Source organism: Electrophorus electricus, chromosome 6, assembly GCF_041902795.1.
Source record: "Electrophorus electricus isolate QZ-2024a chromosome 6, ASM4190279v1, whole genome shotgun sequence".
NCBI classification, from domain to species: domain Eukaryota; kingdom Metazoa; phylum Chordata; class Actinopteri; order Gymnotiformes; family Gymnotidae; genus Electrophorus; species Electrophorus electricus.
The window spans coordinates 28,502,172-28,519,490 of record NC_137502.1 but is presented as its reverse complement, the minus strand read 5'-3'; the positions used below and the strand labels follow the sequence as shown (position 1 = coordinate 28,519,490).

The 17,319-nt window shown below is 40.3% G+C and overlaps 1 protein-coding gene across 8 annotated transcripts in view; it reads left to right on the top strand.

The window, feature by feature from the left end:
• Window positions 1–530: 530 nt before the first annotated feature.
• phactr4a (phosphatase and actin regulator 4a) overlaps window positions 531–17,319 on the top strand; it is a 30,130-nt gene continuing 13,341 nt past the window's right edge. For 3 of the 8 annotated variants that reach the window (XM_035525196.2, XM_035525192.2, XM_035525190.2), the window contains exon 1: window positions 13,676–13,946. In XM_035525196.2, coding sequence (XP_035381089.1) covers window positions 13,892–13,946 — 55 coding nt within the window. In that variant the 5' untranslated portion in view covers window positions 13,676–13,891. Of the gene's footprint in view, window positions 796–8,452; window positions 8,485–8,930; window positions 8,964–13,675; window positions 13,947–17,319 lie in introns of those variants that run through there. The other 5 variants (XM_081716275.1, XM_081716274.1, XM_035525193.2 and 2 more) reach the window with 5 other exon arrangements.

The window sequence follows — 17,319 nt, the reverse complement described above, 5'->3', positions numbered from 1 at the left end:
TTTCTGTAAATTTCTGTAAAAGTACTAATTCTGTATTAGTAAAAATTATCATTATGGGAATCTCTTTACATTTTGGAAAACAAACAACAACAACAACAAAAACCCCAACAACAACAACAAAAAAAAACAAACAAATCTGTAGTTAAGAAACAAACCACCAGATGGCAGACATGACTTATTTTTGAGATTGGAGGCGTAAGGAAAAGTTGTCTTTTATGTTTTTCAAATATTTTATAGTAATTTGGAGAAAATAAATAAATAAATAAAACAGTGGCATTGAATTAATAGACTCTACGGTCTATGATTGTGATTGTAAAACTGTAGGAATGGTCTGGTTAACGATTTACTTACATATATATTGGTATACATTGTATCAAAACCTTTCTTTATCGTTACCTTTTCTCACGCTACTACAAAAAAGCCGCATTGATTAGGCGGAGAGTGATTATGATGCAACTGGCAACCCTTGATCTTGCAGTATCCATCACATGGTACACAGTTCACTGTATTTGACGGGTGGACCATTTCAGAGCTGGGATGACTTGTGAAAAAATGTATGTTAATTACCTCTAGCAAGTGTTATGACTTTGAGTGAGAGGAAATAAAACTCTCAGCACTGGGTTCTCGGTCTAAAATTCCCTTTTCTGTTATGGTTTTTCTGGATTTTATAAAGTTCAACGCGCAGATTCACAAGTGTGACGCTGCCTGACCTATTACGTAGCTGATTAAGGGCTCGTCGTGAACTAACTGGTTTGTTCAACTTATGGAGGCACATCCAAGATATATTGTGACCAGGTAAGCCACGCATGACATATGTGATGCTAATGACTCCATTTTAGATTTTTATTTGAAACGTTGCTGTCACACTAAATAGTAAGTTATAAAACAAAAAACGTCAATGCAACCTGTTGCTGTAAAGTGAACTTGGCGAAACTAGCTAAAATTCCTGATTTAAATGTACTAGCTAGCTAGGGTAGCTAAAGCTAACCCTCCCGTGAATTCCGAGGAATACGATCCGAGTCCATATAATTATGTAATATAACCATGTAGCGCTAGTCATACTAGGTTGGATAGTTAAGTTATTATACAGAAGTGCTCACCAGTGAAAGTTTAAAAAATATAAAAGATTCCTATCCCGGTCTGATGACACAAATGGCTACCTTGCTAGTTAAGTTAACGTAGCCAGCTATCTATCTATCTAGCTAAATTGTTTGGCTAGTGTTAGTAGCTAAGCTAGCAAGATTGTTTGTTTATGTCTCGTTTGCTTCCGTTATCTCTTAGTTATGCTTGTTTATTCAATAGTTAATTTGGGATCGGCTTGTTCCAGTAATGGTACTAGTAGGCTAGTACAGCTGAATAGTTAGCGTTAGCCTAGCTAGGTTAGGAAACAAATATGGCTAGCTAGTAAATTGGCTGTCTAGCTAGCTCACTAGATGCATACATTTATGCACCTGTCATTGTGTTCGTTTCTCTGCGTGCCTTCATGTTCTCAAATTTAAACTCTGATATGCGGTTTCCCTTAAGGCCAATAAATAGCTAAGTTTAACAACCCAATCTGGATGTCGAGATGGTTTAAAGGCATGATTTGATTTAGCTAAAGCTAGCTAGCTGTCTTAGTCATCGCTGTGGTCACCTTTGCGGTATAGCACTACAGGTTCAGTTAAACCGCTGTTTCGTTGGGAACTTGTCACTCATATTGACCGACCGACCGACCGACCTTCCAGCCGTGGCTCCACTACAGTACACAGACGATTATCTTGAGATGGATCTAGATTTAAATTTGTGGTGTAGTAAAACATCGAGCCTACTGTACATTCCTGTACATTCGTTCTGTAACAAGTCAGGGCAAGCGCGGTTGGTTGTTGGTGCTGATAGCCAGAGGGTTAACAGCTGGGGAAGGAACTACTAAAGGCTCCGTTTTCTTCTGCAAGCTGCTGAAATATAAGGCGTTCCCAATAAATTCAGTCTACAGCAGGTCTAAGGATGGTGTGGTGCCCAGTTATCTTTGTTGTAAAGATCTGGAGAAGGAATAAAATGGTCTGGTTCAAGTACATGCAAGGTTATAGGATAATTTGGTCATATTGTTTTGTTCAGATTGAAACAACTATTAATAAAGGCCAGAGAGGCGGTGGAAATATTGAAATGAATTGAATTTCTGTCCCACTAATTAATCTAGCACTATTAGCATTGCTATGTTTGTGTTTGGCAAGGAAGCAATGGCCTAGTACTTCAGCATTCCATTCCCAGAACCTTGGCTGTGTCCTGTCATCCTGATGCAGTGCAACACATGAGGTTAATCATTGCTGAGTGTGCAGTGATTGGAGTTTTTGTATAGTTCTTGACTGATACTGTAATATGTGCCTAGTATTTGAATTAAATCATGTATTTGATTATGTCTAGGCTATACAGGGTTTTGTGTTTGTTTGTTTTTAAGAAATGGGCTGCAGACCTTGTCTTTGGATAATCTTATCTAATAATTATTATCCCTTACCAAGTGTTCTAATGCTCTGGTTCTCCACCCCAGTTCTCTGGATTCACTTAGATGCAGTATGTGGGTCTGCATATTTATTAATAAGCCTACTTAATCACCAAATAGTCGACTAATTAGAAAGTTGTAGTAATTTTACATTGAAACGAAATACTTTGAATGCTTAATTCTATGTTTTGCATGACATGTAGATAGGGACTTCAAGACACTTTAAAAGAGTGGTTGATGTGCAGTTTAGAGGCTTTTTGTTGTTTGTGTGCGTGTGTTTTTTTCTGGATGCAAAGATGTTCTACCTGAAAGTGTACTTTGATTATGAGATTTTAAATGCCAGCAGCCCACCATATGCATTTAAATTTTGTTCACCCCTGAACCTTGTTCTGACACACGCTGTCAGTTTTTAATTTTTAAAATTCTATCCAAACGAGAGCTTCACAGAAGTTCTATAGTTCTCTACAGTGAAAATCTTTTTTCTCATTTACATTTATGGAATTTAGCTGACGCTTTTATCCAAAGCAACTTACAATTCTGAGTGAACATAACTTGAGCAACTGATGGTTAAGGCCCTTGCTCAGGGGCCCCAACAATGGTAACTTGGCAGTGGTGGTGTCCAACAGATCTCCACTCCACAGGTCTAACTTGGTAAAACTCGCTAATAGCTTGGTTGTGGAAATTAACACAGTGGTGTATTTTCACAGTTGTTATTGTTGTTGACACAAGAGTTGCACAAATTCTAGCTTGCTAGATTCTGGCGTTTTTGAACCAGTGGACAAGAATCTTGTTTTGGCTAATAGATAACAAAATTCATTATATACTATAAGTGTATAATGATAAACATCTGTAAATAATAGAGCTAATTGATTGAAAATGTAAAAGCACTATCTTTGCTCATAGTGCTGCATGCACATTTCATTTTTCTGGTTAAATGTGATTTGCCTTATCCAGCATTGATATACGATTTGTGTGTGGATTCTCTCCCTCCCTGTTCTATGTAAAAGAGACATTTTGCTATGATAATTCCCTGAAAAGGCACGGAACAGTGAAAAAATGATTTTTCTATAATTTCATGGTTAATAATGAAGCTTAAATTATTTTTTCAAAGCATTTTGCTTTGTTGGCCCTTAAATATTGATACTCTTTTTGCTGTTGTGACACTATTTACAGTAATGTCTTCTGCAAGGTTGCAGAAGCTGGTAGGTTCTTTTGTGAAAGTTTTGTGTGTACTTTAACCTGCCTGAGCTATGTAAATATAGTGCAATGTGATCGGGTAACTTTACGAAACCAGTCAGTCTGGCTCTGTCTCTTGGTAATGTTTTTTTTTTTTATTATTTATTATTATTATTATTATTCCCTCTTCAGTTTTTGTACTTCTCAAAGCTTTGAGTATAGCTGGACAATACACTGGGGAATGTGCATGCATTCACCCATGCATTCTTAATTAGAACATTGAATTATGTTAATTAATAATGCCGACTCACACTAGTGAACACTCAGGCACACAGACATTCTTGTGACTGGCTCTGCATCGTTTAAGTCAACAGTAAAATGGCAGCTCTCATTATCCCCAGTGCTGCTCAATCATACTCCCTGCAGGACAGGTTGAACACAAGTGCATTATGGGCTTGAGTGTCATCTCTAGTTGTTTACAAGCAATTGGCTCATAGTCTGCCATCTGACACGTAAACATGTCAGCTTGTTGTAAAACCTTTTAGCAATAAGAGCTCCAAAATGTATTTGAAGGATTTTTCAGGTTTCATGCACCATATGGTGAATGATTTGTGCTTCTGTACTTTTTCACCTCTTAAAAGAACAATGGGTTCACATCAGTTTTTACCTAATAATCTCTTAGGACTCAGTATTTATTATTGTACAACAATTTTATGTGGGTCATTTCGCATTAATAGCTGCACAAGGCCGGTGTATCGTTAGTGAATCAACCTAAGAAAAAAGTGTACAGCAACTTGCAGAATCTGATTGTAACTTTTTTTAGTTTTTTTAAAGTTTGACCAGGTATTCCTCTTGTGTGGGATTTGTCCTGGTGACTACATACATAACATACTGCCTCACTGGGTTATTTACCACAGAGAGGAGAAAAAACAAAATGGATCTGAATACTAAATAAAAGTTGTTATACATTAGTATAACATGGTATTATCTTACCGTGTTGTAATGTAGGAAAGGGATGCAAACATGCACTATGTTCCAAATTATTATGCAAGATGCATATCAGTACAATTTCAGTAATATAAACATTTAGTTTTTCAAAGAAATGTTTTTCTCATATCTTTCTAGATAACTGTGATCTGACAGGTTTATCATGGCAAACTAATTATCTTAATTAAAAGAAAAGCTACTTTAAAAGATTATTCCACATTATTATACACAGACACAGTTTTCATGTAATACGGGGGGAAAAACGATAAGAAATGCATGACTACTAATTTTCAGTTTAATTCACAAATGAATGCCATGCTACACTGGCCGGGCCAGACAGATTGAGTTTTGGATAGCCAGCAATGTCAGCCAGGAGGTGTGGAAGTGATTGATTGGGTAGGAATATTGGGAGTGATGAGAGAGGTTCCTTTAGGTGCCCTGAGGATGTTGAAATGGCCACTGCCATATGTTTTGGGTTCCTAATCCACCATTCTCTGCCCTTAAATAAAAAGAAGAATCCAAAACACAATTTTCTCGGTTGCTATGGGAATAAAAGCGGAAAAAGAATGGTGTCCACTATCATCCCCATCATCACCAGTTCTATTTAGAACCTGTGGAATAGCCTTTAAATGAAGTACTTTGAAGAAATACTGATATTCTCAAATGAAATACAGGCAGAATATACATGGACTTACAAGTTCAATGGAAGAGGGAGATGTTGGTGATCTCAAAGAAGGGCTCATATATACAATGCTGCTTGAACGTTTGTGATCCCTTTAGAAGTTTCTATATTTCTGCATACATTTTACCTAAAACTTCATGATATTTTCACACAAGGCCTAAAAGTAGACAAAGAGAGCCAAATCAAACAAATGAGACAAAAACAATTGTTCTTAGAAACTTCATTAACAGTGAAAGCAGAAGATGCCTTTGTTTGCAGCATTGACTCTGTCATGTTTATTTTGCTATTGTGCCCATCCTGGAACAGCAACAGTAGTCAAAGCAAGCTTTCTTTTTTTTCTCTACTCCTTTTAAGGCGCATTGTTCCTGTGAATACTTCAAAGTTGTGAAAAATCAGTTTTGGCTTCAGAGCAGCTGTTGCTCGACTCTCGAACGAGCTACAGACCTAGAACAACTGGTTTGCCTAATTCTGACGGCAGTCTTGTTGTGAGTCTAAACTCATCTGATGTGTAGGTGGGCTGTGTTCCGTGTACGCAGGGCACCACAGCTCTAGATTGGTTGTTCCAGATGATCATCGTACAAAGCCTAAAGTCTGCAGTGGCCAAAGCAGTTTGATGGAACTAGCTGCAGTGCTGCTCAATGAGTAGATCACATGGCCATCTTCTGTCTCAGTGTGTTTCTTTGGTTCCCAGAAATGTGACACTTGGCTAAATTTTGACAAATGTCTACTCATTATTTCACTCACATTTGCAACTGATTGAGATGGCAACAGTATCGTTCTGATATTTGTCAGTGAATTTCCGAAGATGAACATGCAACACTTGCTGCAAGTTTATGAAGGTAATTATAATGGTGCAATGGTAATTTATGGTAATATTGACTTTGTGAGACAGTTTCACTTTGTGATCAAGTTTGGTTTCAACGTCAACAGAACTGTTGTTCAGCAGTTGCGATTGCCGTAATTCTCCTACTTTTATTGTAACACATGACAGATGTCAGGTTATGAGTCACATTCCTACTGGCAGGACAGTTTGTTCAAGTTGGGTTAACGTATAGCCAGGCTTATTTTGTTGATCTTTCTCAAGATCAGACAAAAACTACTCACATAATCGTGTATACGAGCAGTTTAAATGGTAGATGCTGCCAAGCTTCAAAAAGAAACCTGAGCTTGGGGGTAGGCTTGGTTTGGTTTTTCGAAACTCTTCCACTGTCTAGGTCAATACTGTGAACCAACACTGCCCCTTGTGTTTCCTGACGTTTTGTTTTTTCCCTAGTATTGGTTTGAGTCACCAGCCGGCACTCCTTGTCCAAGGTCAGCAGTCTCAAACCTGCTTTGGTCGTGTAACTCTCTGTGCTTGTTGCAAACTCCTCTTTCAAGTTCAAAGTGCACTCGTGTCCACGTGGCACTTGAGAAAAGCTTTTGTGAACTGCACCTAAAGAGTGCAGGAAAGTTGGTAGGCACTGATGTCTCCAGGCATAGCTCTAGTTGTAGAAACTGGTCGGTGGTGTCGTCATGTTTTGTATAGGCTCCTCAGTCCAGTTCCATTTATAGAACATACAGTAACCCTGTCTAATAATGTGTCCCATCAGGCATGCCCAGTTATGATTTGTGGATGTATCTGAGGCAAGTTCAAAGAAACATATCCAGTGATTAACATCTTAACAGTAATTAGTAATTAACAGATTGTTGTGGCTGACGATGATAATTTCCCCTTCATTTCCCCCCTCATTTACACAAGTTATTAATTTTTATTAGTTAGGCCAAGAACTGGGTCTACTGAAAAAAACAAAAAAATAAATCTTGATTATTGCGCACACAGTTTTTACTTTTCCATGCCACTGTCGCCTTTAGCTTGCTCAGTAGGGAGCTGGACCCATACATTTGTAAAGCTGCTTTGTGACAGCATGTGTGGTAAAAAGTGCTATTGAAACAAATTTGACCTTTACGGTGTTAAGGACCTGTATTGTAGGACCTGTATTAAAGGATTGTGTTATAAGCCAAGGAGAGCGTTCCCTCTGGTGTGCTGGACAAACACATGAGACAGTTAACAGTCTTTCCCACTTCCAAGTATTGGAAGAATGTGGCTATAAGATGAACAGGTCAGTAATCGATGTCTTACAAAGGTGTCATAAGTCAGCCATATTACTAGATTATTTAATGACTGCCTAATATTACCATAGTGGACAATAGAAGCAACAGTTTAACATGGTGGCCTAAACACGCCATACCGGAGGTTTCTAGAGGGTCACATAATATTTTGTTCAAGGAGGTCCACACACAGGCTTATGAGTCTGCTAATTTGAAAATAAGATTACTCTGGCATCTTCTTCACCGTGTTTCTCTGATATAACTGGAGACAGCATATCAAACCGCATTTAAGCAGAACCTGCTTTGCCAAACACTTAACCTAAGTGTGAGTGCCTGAAGATTTCAGTGGCCGGTTTGGCATGTTGCAAGCTGGTTTCAGTTTCTGGAGTAATGTGGGCTTAATTGTGGATGCACAACAGTGAACTTCCTGAGAAAAATGCTCCTCACAGTCACAATAACATGTTCTTTTTTTTGTAGACAAACGTTTTGCTAAATGTGACTAAAGATGGAAAATTATCATGGACCATAATAGATTTGTTGTTGCATGAGGTTGTGGATGCTTTAACACAAGTGCCCTGTAGTGAGAGTAAAACATGCACAGCATTGGTTGTTTGGAAGGATTTGCTCTGGAATGTTTTATTAGCATGCTTATCATAGCTTTTATTGCCTTAAAACATTCTGGTATCACTGATGGGCTTCACTCTGAATAAAATGACACATTTATGCAAAGAAAGTACTTAAATTTCAACATTTGTGAAATGAAATGCAGCATGAATTATAATAATTATAAGCATTAATTATTATAACTATTAATTATATTAATAAAATGTTAATTATTAAGCATTAATTATAATAATTAATTATAATACATAATTGTGGGTTGTATATGTCTTATTATTCATTAAATTGTGCCTCTAAATTAATAATTGAGATATATAACTTTTTAAATGCTTTAAAACTTTGATAAAGTTACCGAAATTCACATTCACAGCCACTTTTACACCCACCAATAACATCAATATTCATCCTTTTCTTTCTTTCAGGCACCTCTGACCTACTGGAATGGAAAACCAAGGTATGAGTGCATTTCATTCTGCTTCTTTTAGTACCTACAGTATGGGCAGTTCTGTCCAAACTTGTGCACCAATCATGTGACCTGTGAAAACATTCCAAACCTATACTCAAACTGTAGATGCAGATAAAATAGACCTCAAATAAGACAATAATAGTAAGATTTACTTTGCTTGTATGTTCGTGTATTTGTTTGCTTTTGGTGACTGTGGAACGAAATGGAACACCTAGTCATAAACGATACTAGCAAGTGCAAATACCCAACGCTAAGTAGTGATTCGTTACAGCCGGCCATGTGACACGTAGACGTGTTGACTCATGAGAGATCTAATCTCGCTTTGCACAGTAGATCCACCTTTAGGTGTGTCCTTTTTTTTATTTTATTTTTTTGGCCTGTTTGTGATTCCTGATCTGTCTTGGAAATCTTTGGGATTGCTGAATCGATGGAAGAAAGCCGCACTGTAGAGCAGCAGAGTGTTTCAGGTAGGCTGCGTCTCACCCAGTAGCTTGACATTTGAATAGAGGATCTGATTAAGAAGTCCTTGCTTTGCCTTTCATCTCTTACTCCGTGTCCGGGAGGGCCCGGCTGTTTTGCGTGATTTCAGTTTATTGCCTTTTTGCCCCTTGACCACACCTGATTTAGCTGCTGATGAGAGTGAGCGGAGTTAAAGGGGTGGTGGTAGTGGTGGTGGTGGTGGTGGTGGTGGTGGTGTCCTCCATGTTGAGAGTATGGAGTTGCTCTCAGTTTAAACTGTATATTTTATGTATAGGTATATATCTTTTGAATTAGATTACGTTTTGGTTTGGTCTACACTTCTTATTTTTGCTTTTCTTGGTGTTGCTATAGTGCATCAGACCTTAATGAAATAGACCAGGCTTAGCCAAAGAGGAAGCAGTATTTTAATCTCAGGGTGAGGAAATGGCAGATATTTGATTACCATGGCAACAGTGCAAATCAAGCCAATTACTCAAGTTTCCACTGCCTAGGATGCACAGGCAATGAAGTCATAATGTTGAGTTTAAATAGATCACGCTTTTCATTTGCAAATTTGACATGATATGTTAAGTTATAAGTGGTAAAAAGCAAGATATGCACTCTTAAAGTAATTGGTTAAACTTGCCTGATGGTTTGATTTTGCCATAAAAAAAAAATCCCCAAAGTTACTTAACTGTAACTTGGCTAACTTCATGTTGACATTTTTACCAAGTACACCTCATTATTTTCAAGCAGTGCCACCTCAGTCCAAATGGGCACTGCTCTGTCTGAGATACTGACCATGTAAATTGTGTACCTGTGCTATATACCCTACCATGCTTGGGGCTGCTGTAGGTACAGAGCAGATAAGGGGGAGCAGGATAGAGAAAAAGACCCAAGCATGAAAAGAAATGAAAAGGGAATGAGAGAGGTTGTAAAACAGGCTTGGAAAAATGGATCAAGTTGGCTTATGAACTGAGAGTTTCATATATGATGCAGAAAGAGTGGTAAAGAGAGCTTAAAGTATGGTGTTCTCAGTTTCTGCCCTGCCTCATCAACATTAGAACAACACTGCGCCTCTCCCACACCTTGGCCTTTCTGTTAGTCTCCTTAAATGACCCTTTCAGCTGTTTATATCTTACTTGTTATTCTGAAATTGAAGAAAACCTACGATCTACCACCCTGAGTCCTCCACAATTTTCACAGATGCTGTCTTTGGGCTGAAAAGTAGCAGGAATTAGCAGCTCCCATTGGTCTAAAATCCAGAATAAAGTTTCTTTTACTGTAATGTGGATAATCTCTGTTAGGGATTCCGGCCCTCCTTCCTATTGGCAGTATAGGTAGCACCGTGTTTATCCTATAGAGGGAGCTACTGTAACATATTTGAGTCTACAGTTTACTTGTAGAGTACAAACCCCCTCCACCTAGTTCTTGGAGATAAAAGCCTCACGTGAGAAGTGTTATAGGAACAAGATAAATAGATTTTCACGAAGTCATTGGTTCTTCCCCAAGAAACCTTTTTTTTTTTTTTTTTTTTGTACCTCAGTCTTTGTTCAAGGTCACAACTTTTTGTGTGTGTGTGTGTGTGTGTGTGTGTGTGTATACAGACGACAGACAGTTCTTAGCTGTTGGTATCAGTTTATTGGGTATAGAAGTGTATCTCTTACACGTCAGTGTCACTCACATGGTTGAAAGTGGTTGGCCGCTCAAAATGATCTGCCAGCAGTGCACCTCTGGTCAGAAATACCTGTGGTCAGGGCTAGGGAATGTATAACACTAACTCTGTATTGCATCAGATAGTCTATAAAGTGCACTTACAAGGTAGATGTTTCTAATAAAGTGGCAGGGTGACTATATATTGATTGGCTTTTGTTAGGTTCTACATCTAGATTTGTTTTCTAAATTCCAATTCTGTTTAAGTAGTGATCCTGTAAACTATTATCTGAAGAAATTATAACAGAGGAAGCACTGAATGAACTGAATGTGGTGTGGTATGCAAGATTCTTATAAGGTTCTACAACCTGCATCTGAAAGGTGGAAACATTTTAGTTCAGTTCAGTTAAATTTTTATGTATATTGTTTTTTAACTACATAGTCTCAAAGCAGCATCACAGAAAACAGATGTAAACATCTAATGAGCAAGCCAAAGGCAACAGTGGACAGAAATCACTCCCACAGTGTCATGAGGAAGAAACCTTCATAGGAACCCATCTTCTCTGGGAGCAGTCACTGACTGGAACCCATCTTCTCTGGGTGAAGCTGGAGAGCAATGTTCATAAATGAATTCAGTCATAATGGATAGAAACAATGGTGCAGAAAATTATTAGGTTATGATAGGATAGAAATATTAAATTATGGTGACTACTCTGGTGATTAGCCTGCTAGTTTGTACACAGACATTATTCATGGAAGTGAAGTATGTTGGAGGTGGAGGGAATGCAAGAGTGGGTGTGTCAGATCACAATGGGACATCTCAGGTAGGAAAACAGGATATGTCAGGCAGGACCAGAATGAGGGGAACCACAGCAATGCAGCACTCCAGAATCCTACACCAGCAGGACCTCAACGGGAGAAGGTCATCATGAACTTGCCATCATACCAGTTCACTGATGCTCGTGGTCCAATGTCCTGGTTGGTTTGGAGATTTGGAGGGCCGCAGGGTCTGGTCCTGATGCAGCACACTCGTATCAGGAAGAAAGACACAACAGAGCATCTAATAGTTCACGGCTCATCCTGCCTGATGCCTGTAGATACATGGTGCCAGCAAAGACTCTGGTAGGCCTTGCTAACGTGGCTTGGCTAAAACAGATAACCAGAAGGTAGCACAGGTCTTCCTGAGACAAACCGCCATCAGAGGGAGAAGAGGGGTGACATCACCAACAGCTTAGTTTACCATTAACCATCTCAGCACGTTAAGTTCCATTCCACGTTCTGCTCTTTTATCTGACCAAAGGCCTGAATAAACAAGTAGCCTTTCAGCTTAGGCTTCTACTTTAAGGGTGTGATGGGGTCTCACATGTTTCCTGGATTACTGGTGGTTCTATAGCTGGGTGGCTTTGAGCCCTCTGCTGAAGTTTTATAATGTCCTACTCAGGAGCCTTCACCTTGGTCTACCCATTAGTCCTGTAGTCTACCCTTGAGATGATGACAACTAGCCCACACCTTTATCATCATTTAGCAACAGTATACTTCTCGTTTTGTAATAAAGTAAAAATGTCTTTCTAGTGCAAGTATTGTCTCAAAGGAAATATAACTTTTTTTTTTTTCTTTTTTTTTTTTTTCAAAGCAAGTACATTAGACACAGTTGAAAAGCCTTCAAGATGTCTGATTGCCTCCATCTAACAGCTTGGTATTCATTGCTTGTATATTGAATATTATATATACCTTATTTCTACATATGCCTCTGTTACACACAATGTGCACGTGAAGTTGTCTGTTCTTGTGTCCATAGAAGGAATTCTGAGCATGAGAGATTCCAGCTTAAAATGTTATCAGAAACTATACATCCTGTTCTGTTTCAGTAAAGAGCCTGTTTTATCTTACTGGTTTACTCCTGATCTGAGTTGTGTCTGCTGACAGCTCTGTCCGTGCGTGTGTGCATACACACTGTGCTGTCTCTGGCTGGCACAGGACACAGACCGTTCGGCGAGCCTGTCCTCCCAAACCAGAAACCCCTCTCACTCTGCTCTAAGGGTAGAGTATTTCTTCCTTCCCTTCCTTCTCCAGTGGACCTCCTAAAATGGGGACCTAATTGTAGTTCAGTTCATAGCGTTACCCATCTGTGCAAATTAGTTTGATTTTCCACGCTGCGCAGATGATCTTTGTCTGTTTGCCTGACTCTTGTCATCTATATACCACAAAAACACAGCACAGTTGTAATATTTTAGAATGCATATGCTGAGGTATCTAAATGTAGTCGTATGTGAAGGGACAGCTGTGTTTATAGAGCTGGCAGTTGTGCTTCTTTTCTCTTATGATCCCTTTTAGGTAGTGTGGTGAATAAATGATGCTTTGCGTTTATTATAATAGGAACGCTGTTCACTACAAAGCCTTTGTCCCTCAATTTGCACTGCGGTCTGCTCCCCCCCCCCCAGAAAAAAAAAAGAAAAAAAAGAAAGCAAACCCAGTTGGTTGGTTTTACATTTCTTTCTTTTGACATAGCTTGTTTGCTGATTAGCTTTTGGGTGTTTTTGAAAGTTGTCAAATTGTCAGAGTATCAGAACCTTTCAGGAAACATTTAAAGGTTAGAAGATTGTAACCCTGCAGCTCAGTCAGTCAACAGGCAGGCTTTTTTTTTTTTGCACACGCAGGTAATTTACTTTAGGTCTCGGTGTAATCAGACACTTCTATGATGTCACTTCCTGTTGATTGTGCATATCCACCTCACCCCATCTCAGCTTGCACTCGGCTCTCTGGTAACCCTGTGTCTGGTGCTGTGGGAAATGGAGGTGTGACGTCCCAAAGGGCCGGGAGCCTCCGGGACCCCTGCCGTGACTCTGGGCTGAATCAAACCTCTCCCGCTGCGTTAGCGTTGTCTCCATAAACTTTAATCCTGAAAACTCCACTGTGTGGAATGACAGGCATCCGCGCTAGCCAGCATACCTCAGCCCAGAGAGGAACCTTATTTACCCAGTCCCAGCTGCCCTGAGGGAGGGACCGAGCCGCAGAGAGCGAAACTGATAGACTGACGACGGGGGGGAGGGGAGGGAGAGAGAGGGAGAGGGAGAGAGAGAAGCAAAGTTAAGGCAGAACACGCAGGAAAGAGGGAGGAACAGAGGTGAGATACCCGAGCAGGCTCGGGTTACGCTTGGGTTCAGCCACGCGAGTGAGGAGAAGACCTGAGAGTGCCGGGACTGCACGTGGCCCTCCCTGCCGCAGGGCCTCGCGACGGGGGTCTGTAGGGTGGGCGAGGTTCGGGGGGCACCACGGTAGGAGCATGGGCCTGGGAGCCAGCACAGTGAGAGACGCGCTGCACTCCACCCCCACTGCAGGTGAGTCTTACTGAGACCAAACATGCATGAGGCCCCACTGGTGCCGTAGTGTCTGTGTCGTGGATGCTGCACGTAGACAAGGGCTGCGGTGTGGTGGGGCTGGCACAGAGACACTGGGATGAAGAGAGCTCAGTGTAGCGTGCCATTGCCATGCCTGGGACGAAAAGAGGTGGTGGCTGCCATGGGCAGGTGCCTGAACGCCCATGCTGATGGAATGCAGGGGCCGTAAAACAGAGCTCCAGGACAGGCACTGTTTGCAGCACTCAGCAAGGTCTTTTTTTTTTTTTTTTTTGCAACAGGTTTTCGTTGGTTGTTGGCAATGTATTTGAGGGCTCTTTCTCTTTAAAGGTTTCTGTAAAGGATTCTTTCTTTAAAAAGATTTTGTTGTGCTCTTAGGTTATGTTTACTCCAGAAGATTGCAGATATAGACCCTTGCCCAGCTTGAGTTGCATAAGCGTTCCATAGCAAAGTCGTATGTTGGTGCTGTGGTTAATGGTGAATCTTGCCAAAGTAAAAGCAGAAACTCACATATTTTTCAACATGCAGGATAATTTCAAATAGTTTAAAGTTTGTGTCAAATTTGTGCTTTAGGAATGTACACAACGCAAAAATAACCCCTCATAGGCCTCTCCATTGGCACTGTTTTCAATTTAAGAAAACTGCCATCACAAAAGAGTTGAGAATTTCCTTAGGTTATTTTATGAACTACTAATGGGCATTTTCAGTGCATTTGCACAAAAATGTAACTTGACAGCTAGGAGACCAGCTCGAGTCACGTGTTCCTGCACCATCTGTAACTCCAGTTACGCATTTAACAAATAAACATTGTAAATGCTGAAACAATGTTTTATTGACATTCAGCTTCAGAGTATTCCTTTACTTATGGCCTGTTTCTCTCTTCCCTCCATTTTTGCTTGATTTGGTATTTTCTATCCTTATTCATAGATGCAGTCCCCTATGCACCCACACATGTACTAATTTAGTATGTTTTAGAGCTCAAAAAGGTCAATATTGTGTAAGGGTGTTGGCAGGAATAATCGTGTGTCTTTTTGTAGTTGCCTTCAACAGGTATGAAGTTGTTTTCCAGCTTTTGGCAAATATGTTAGTCATTCACTTTGCAGTGAGTGCATATATGACACAGATCATGTCTTAATTTCGTTATAAATTAGTTCAAAAGTTCTGTTTGTTTAGCTATAAACTCAGCACAACACACTGACTGTTGTTCAGTTCTTGTGAACCTAACAATGCATTCTTCATCCTCTCTGAGCGGAATTTACATTTTCCCCTTTTAAAAGTGCTACAATCTTTGTTAAGGATGTGTCTGTATGACAATGCGGAGCCATGCAGCCTCTCACCTGAACCTTTTCCAGCTAAACGGTTCTCCGGGTACTGACCTAATTTTTTTTCTTCCTACCCTTGACCTTTCTGTCCACTTATCACTGCTCGTTGACGTCGGCATTACGTGTGGCCTGCAAAACCACAAGCCATACGTCACTTTGAGAGGCCACACATGATGATTTAGAGTTGCAGGAAGCGACCTCATTAACGACATATTTGTGGCTAATGGCAGCATTTCACGTCACGCATGTTTTTTCTCAGCAGTGGTGTGATGCTTCTCAGGCTTTGCTTGGAACTTTGGAGTGTTGGGGCTGTATTTTTTTGGCTGGTGGGGGTTGGAGTTTTTAGGGTTTGACTGATTGTGCTTTTTTTTCAGGGCCAATACCGATTATTAAGATTCAAAGACTCCGATAACCAATATTTGGGACTGATGTTCATTTACCTTAAATTTGATAATTGTAGTGTGACAATTACGTTGCTGTTGCTTATGATTCATTTTAAATAAACATAATATTTAATATTAGAACATTTTTAAAATGTGTTTTGAGCTTTAGATGGTATGAAGCTTGCAAAAATAGTAACACAAACATTTAAAAGTAATCTTTAAATAGATCAAACGAAATAACTTGAACAGCTATGTTTTCCCAAATTACAACGACACATTTCAGTGGTCCACATTTCTACCAGTCCAAAGACACTGCGGGTTGGACATAGAGACTGACTACAGAGGTATTGGTTGGTTGTCCTGCCAAGCAACTGCAGGTGGGACATGGAGACAGACGACAGAAATGTGTGGGTGTGCTGTGCTGATGCATCATCCACATTTCAAGTAATCGAACATTGCTCTGGCTGGGACATTGGGCCTGACTTTGTTTTTTGTTTGCTTGTTTATCATGGTTGCATCAGATATGTGCATAAAAAAAAAAATGCTTTTATCAGCAAGGAAACAAGCGCTGGTTCCGGTAATCCTGAAAATGGTGAATATCCGGTCTGGCTCTCTGTGGGGGCTGATAATCGGTCCTTCCCTAATAGTTGAATTCAGGAACAAAAGCTTGGTAACATGCATTTGCCTCTCGAGTGTGCGTGTGTCTCTCGGCTCGTTCGGTTAGGGGTCGCTGGGCACATTCTTCTGCCTGTACTCTGATACTCTGCCACTCGCAGTGCCACGCTCCACATTGTAACACGAGGTTTGAGTGCCATGGCAACGGGCTGCATCATAATCTGTCATCATGTCGTCCTTCCTGTGAGCATAATGGTTGGGTGCTTAATTGCCCACTTCCCACCCATAATGTTGAGGCCTAAGTCCTGTCAGCAGTGTTGACCTATAGAGTGAACGGGGTCCTTTCTGTTCAGAGTCTGTTGCTAGTGCATAGTATACTTATTAACTTCCATGTTCTCAAAGTGCTGTAGGTTGATTTTACTGCATGACTGATCCATTCTGTTAAAATATAAAGAAGCAGTACAGATATAAACTATGCCACAGCATTCTTCTGTGGTCATCCTTTACTGCATATGTAGCAAAGTAGAACTTATAATGAAACTAAAATGGTAAGTGTCCTCCCTTTCTTGAATGGGGAGGAGGATGTTGGCATTTCCTGCCTGCTTTATTCCTGTTCCCGAATGGTGGTATTGGGTAAGTTAGTCGCTGACACTCTCCACCTCCTGTCAAGAGTAACAGAGGACCTCTAATGCCAGCATAACTACAAAGATGTAAACACTCATCTCACTGGAGCAGTCGTGCGAGGCTTGACTTGTCCTGTTTCTCAGGGCCAGTTTGGCTTCTCTCTCTGTCTCCGTCTACGTCTCGCTCCCTCTTTTGCATTATTCATTTGGAACAGACGTCTTTTGCAGAGTGAATGGCACAGCTTGCTTGCTATATATATACTCCACCGCTCACCCAGGCGCCAGCATCTCATGATGTCCTCTTTCAAGTATTGACTCTTCCAGCACTGCCTCTGCTTTCTGTGACTCCTCCTCTAGTCTTAGCCTTTAACACACACAGCACAGTCTTGTCTGCGGCAAGGCACTGCCACCG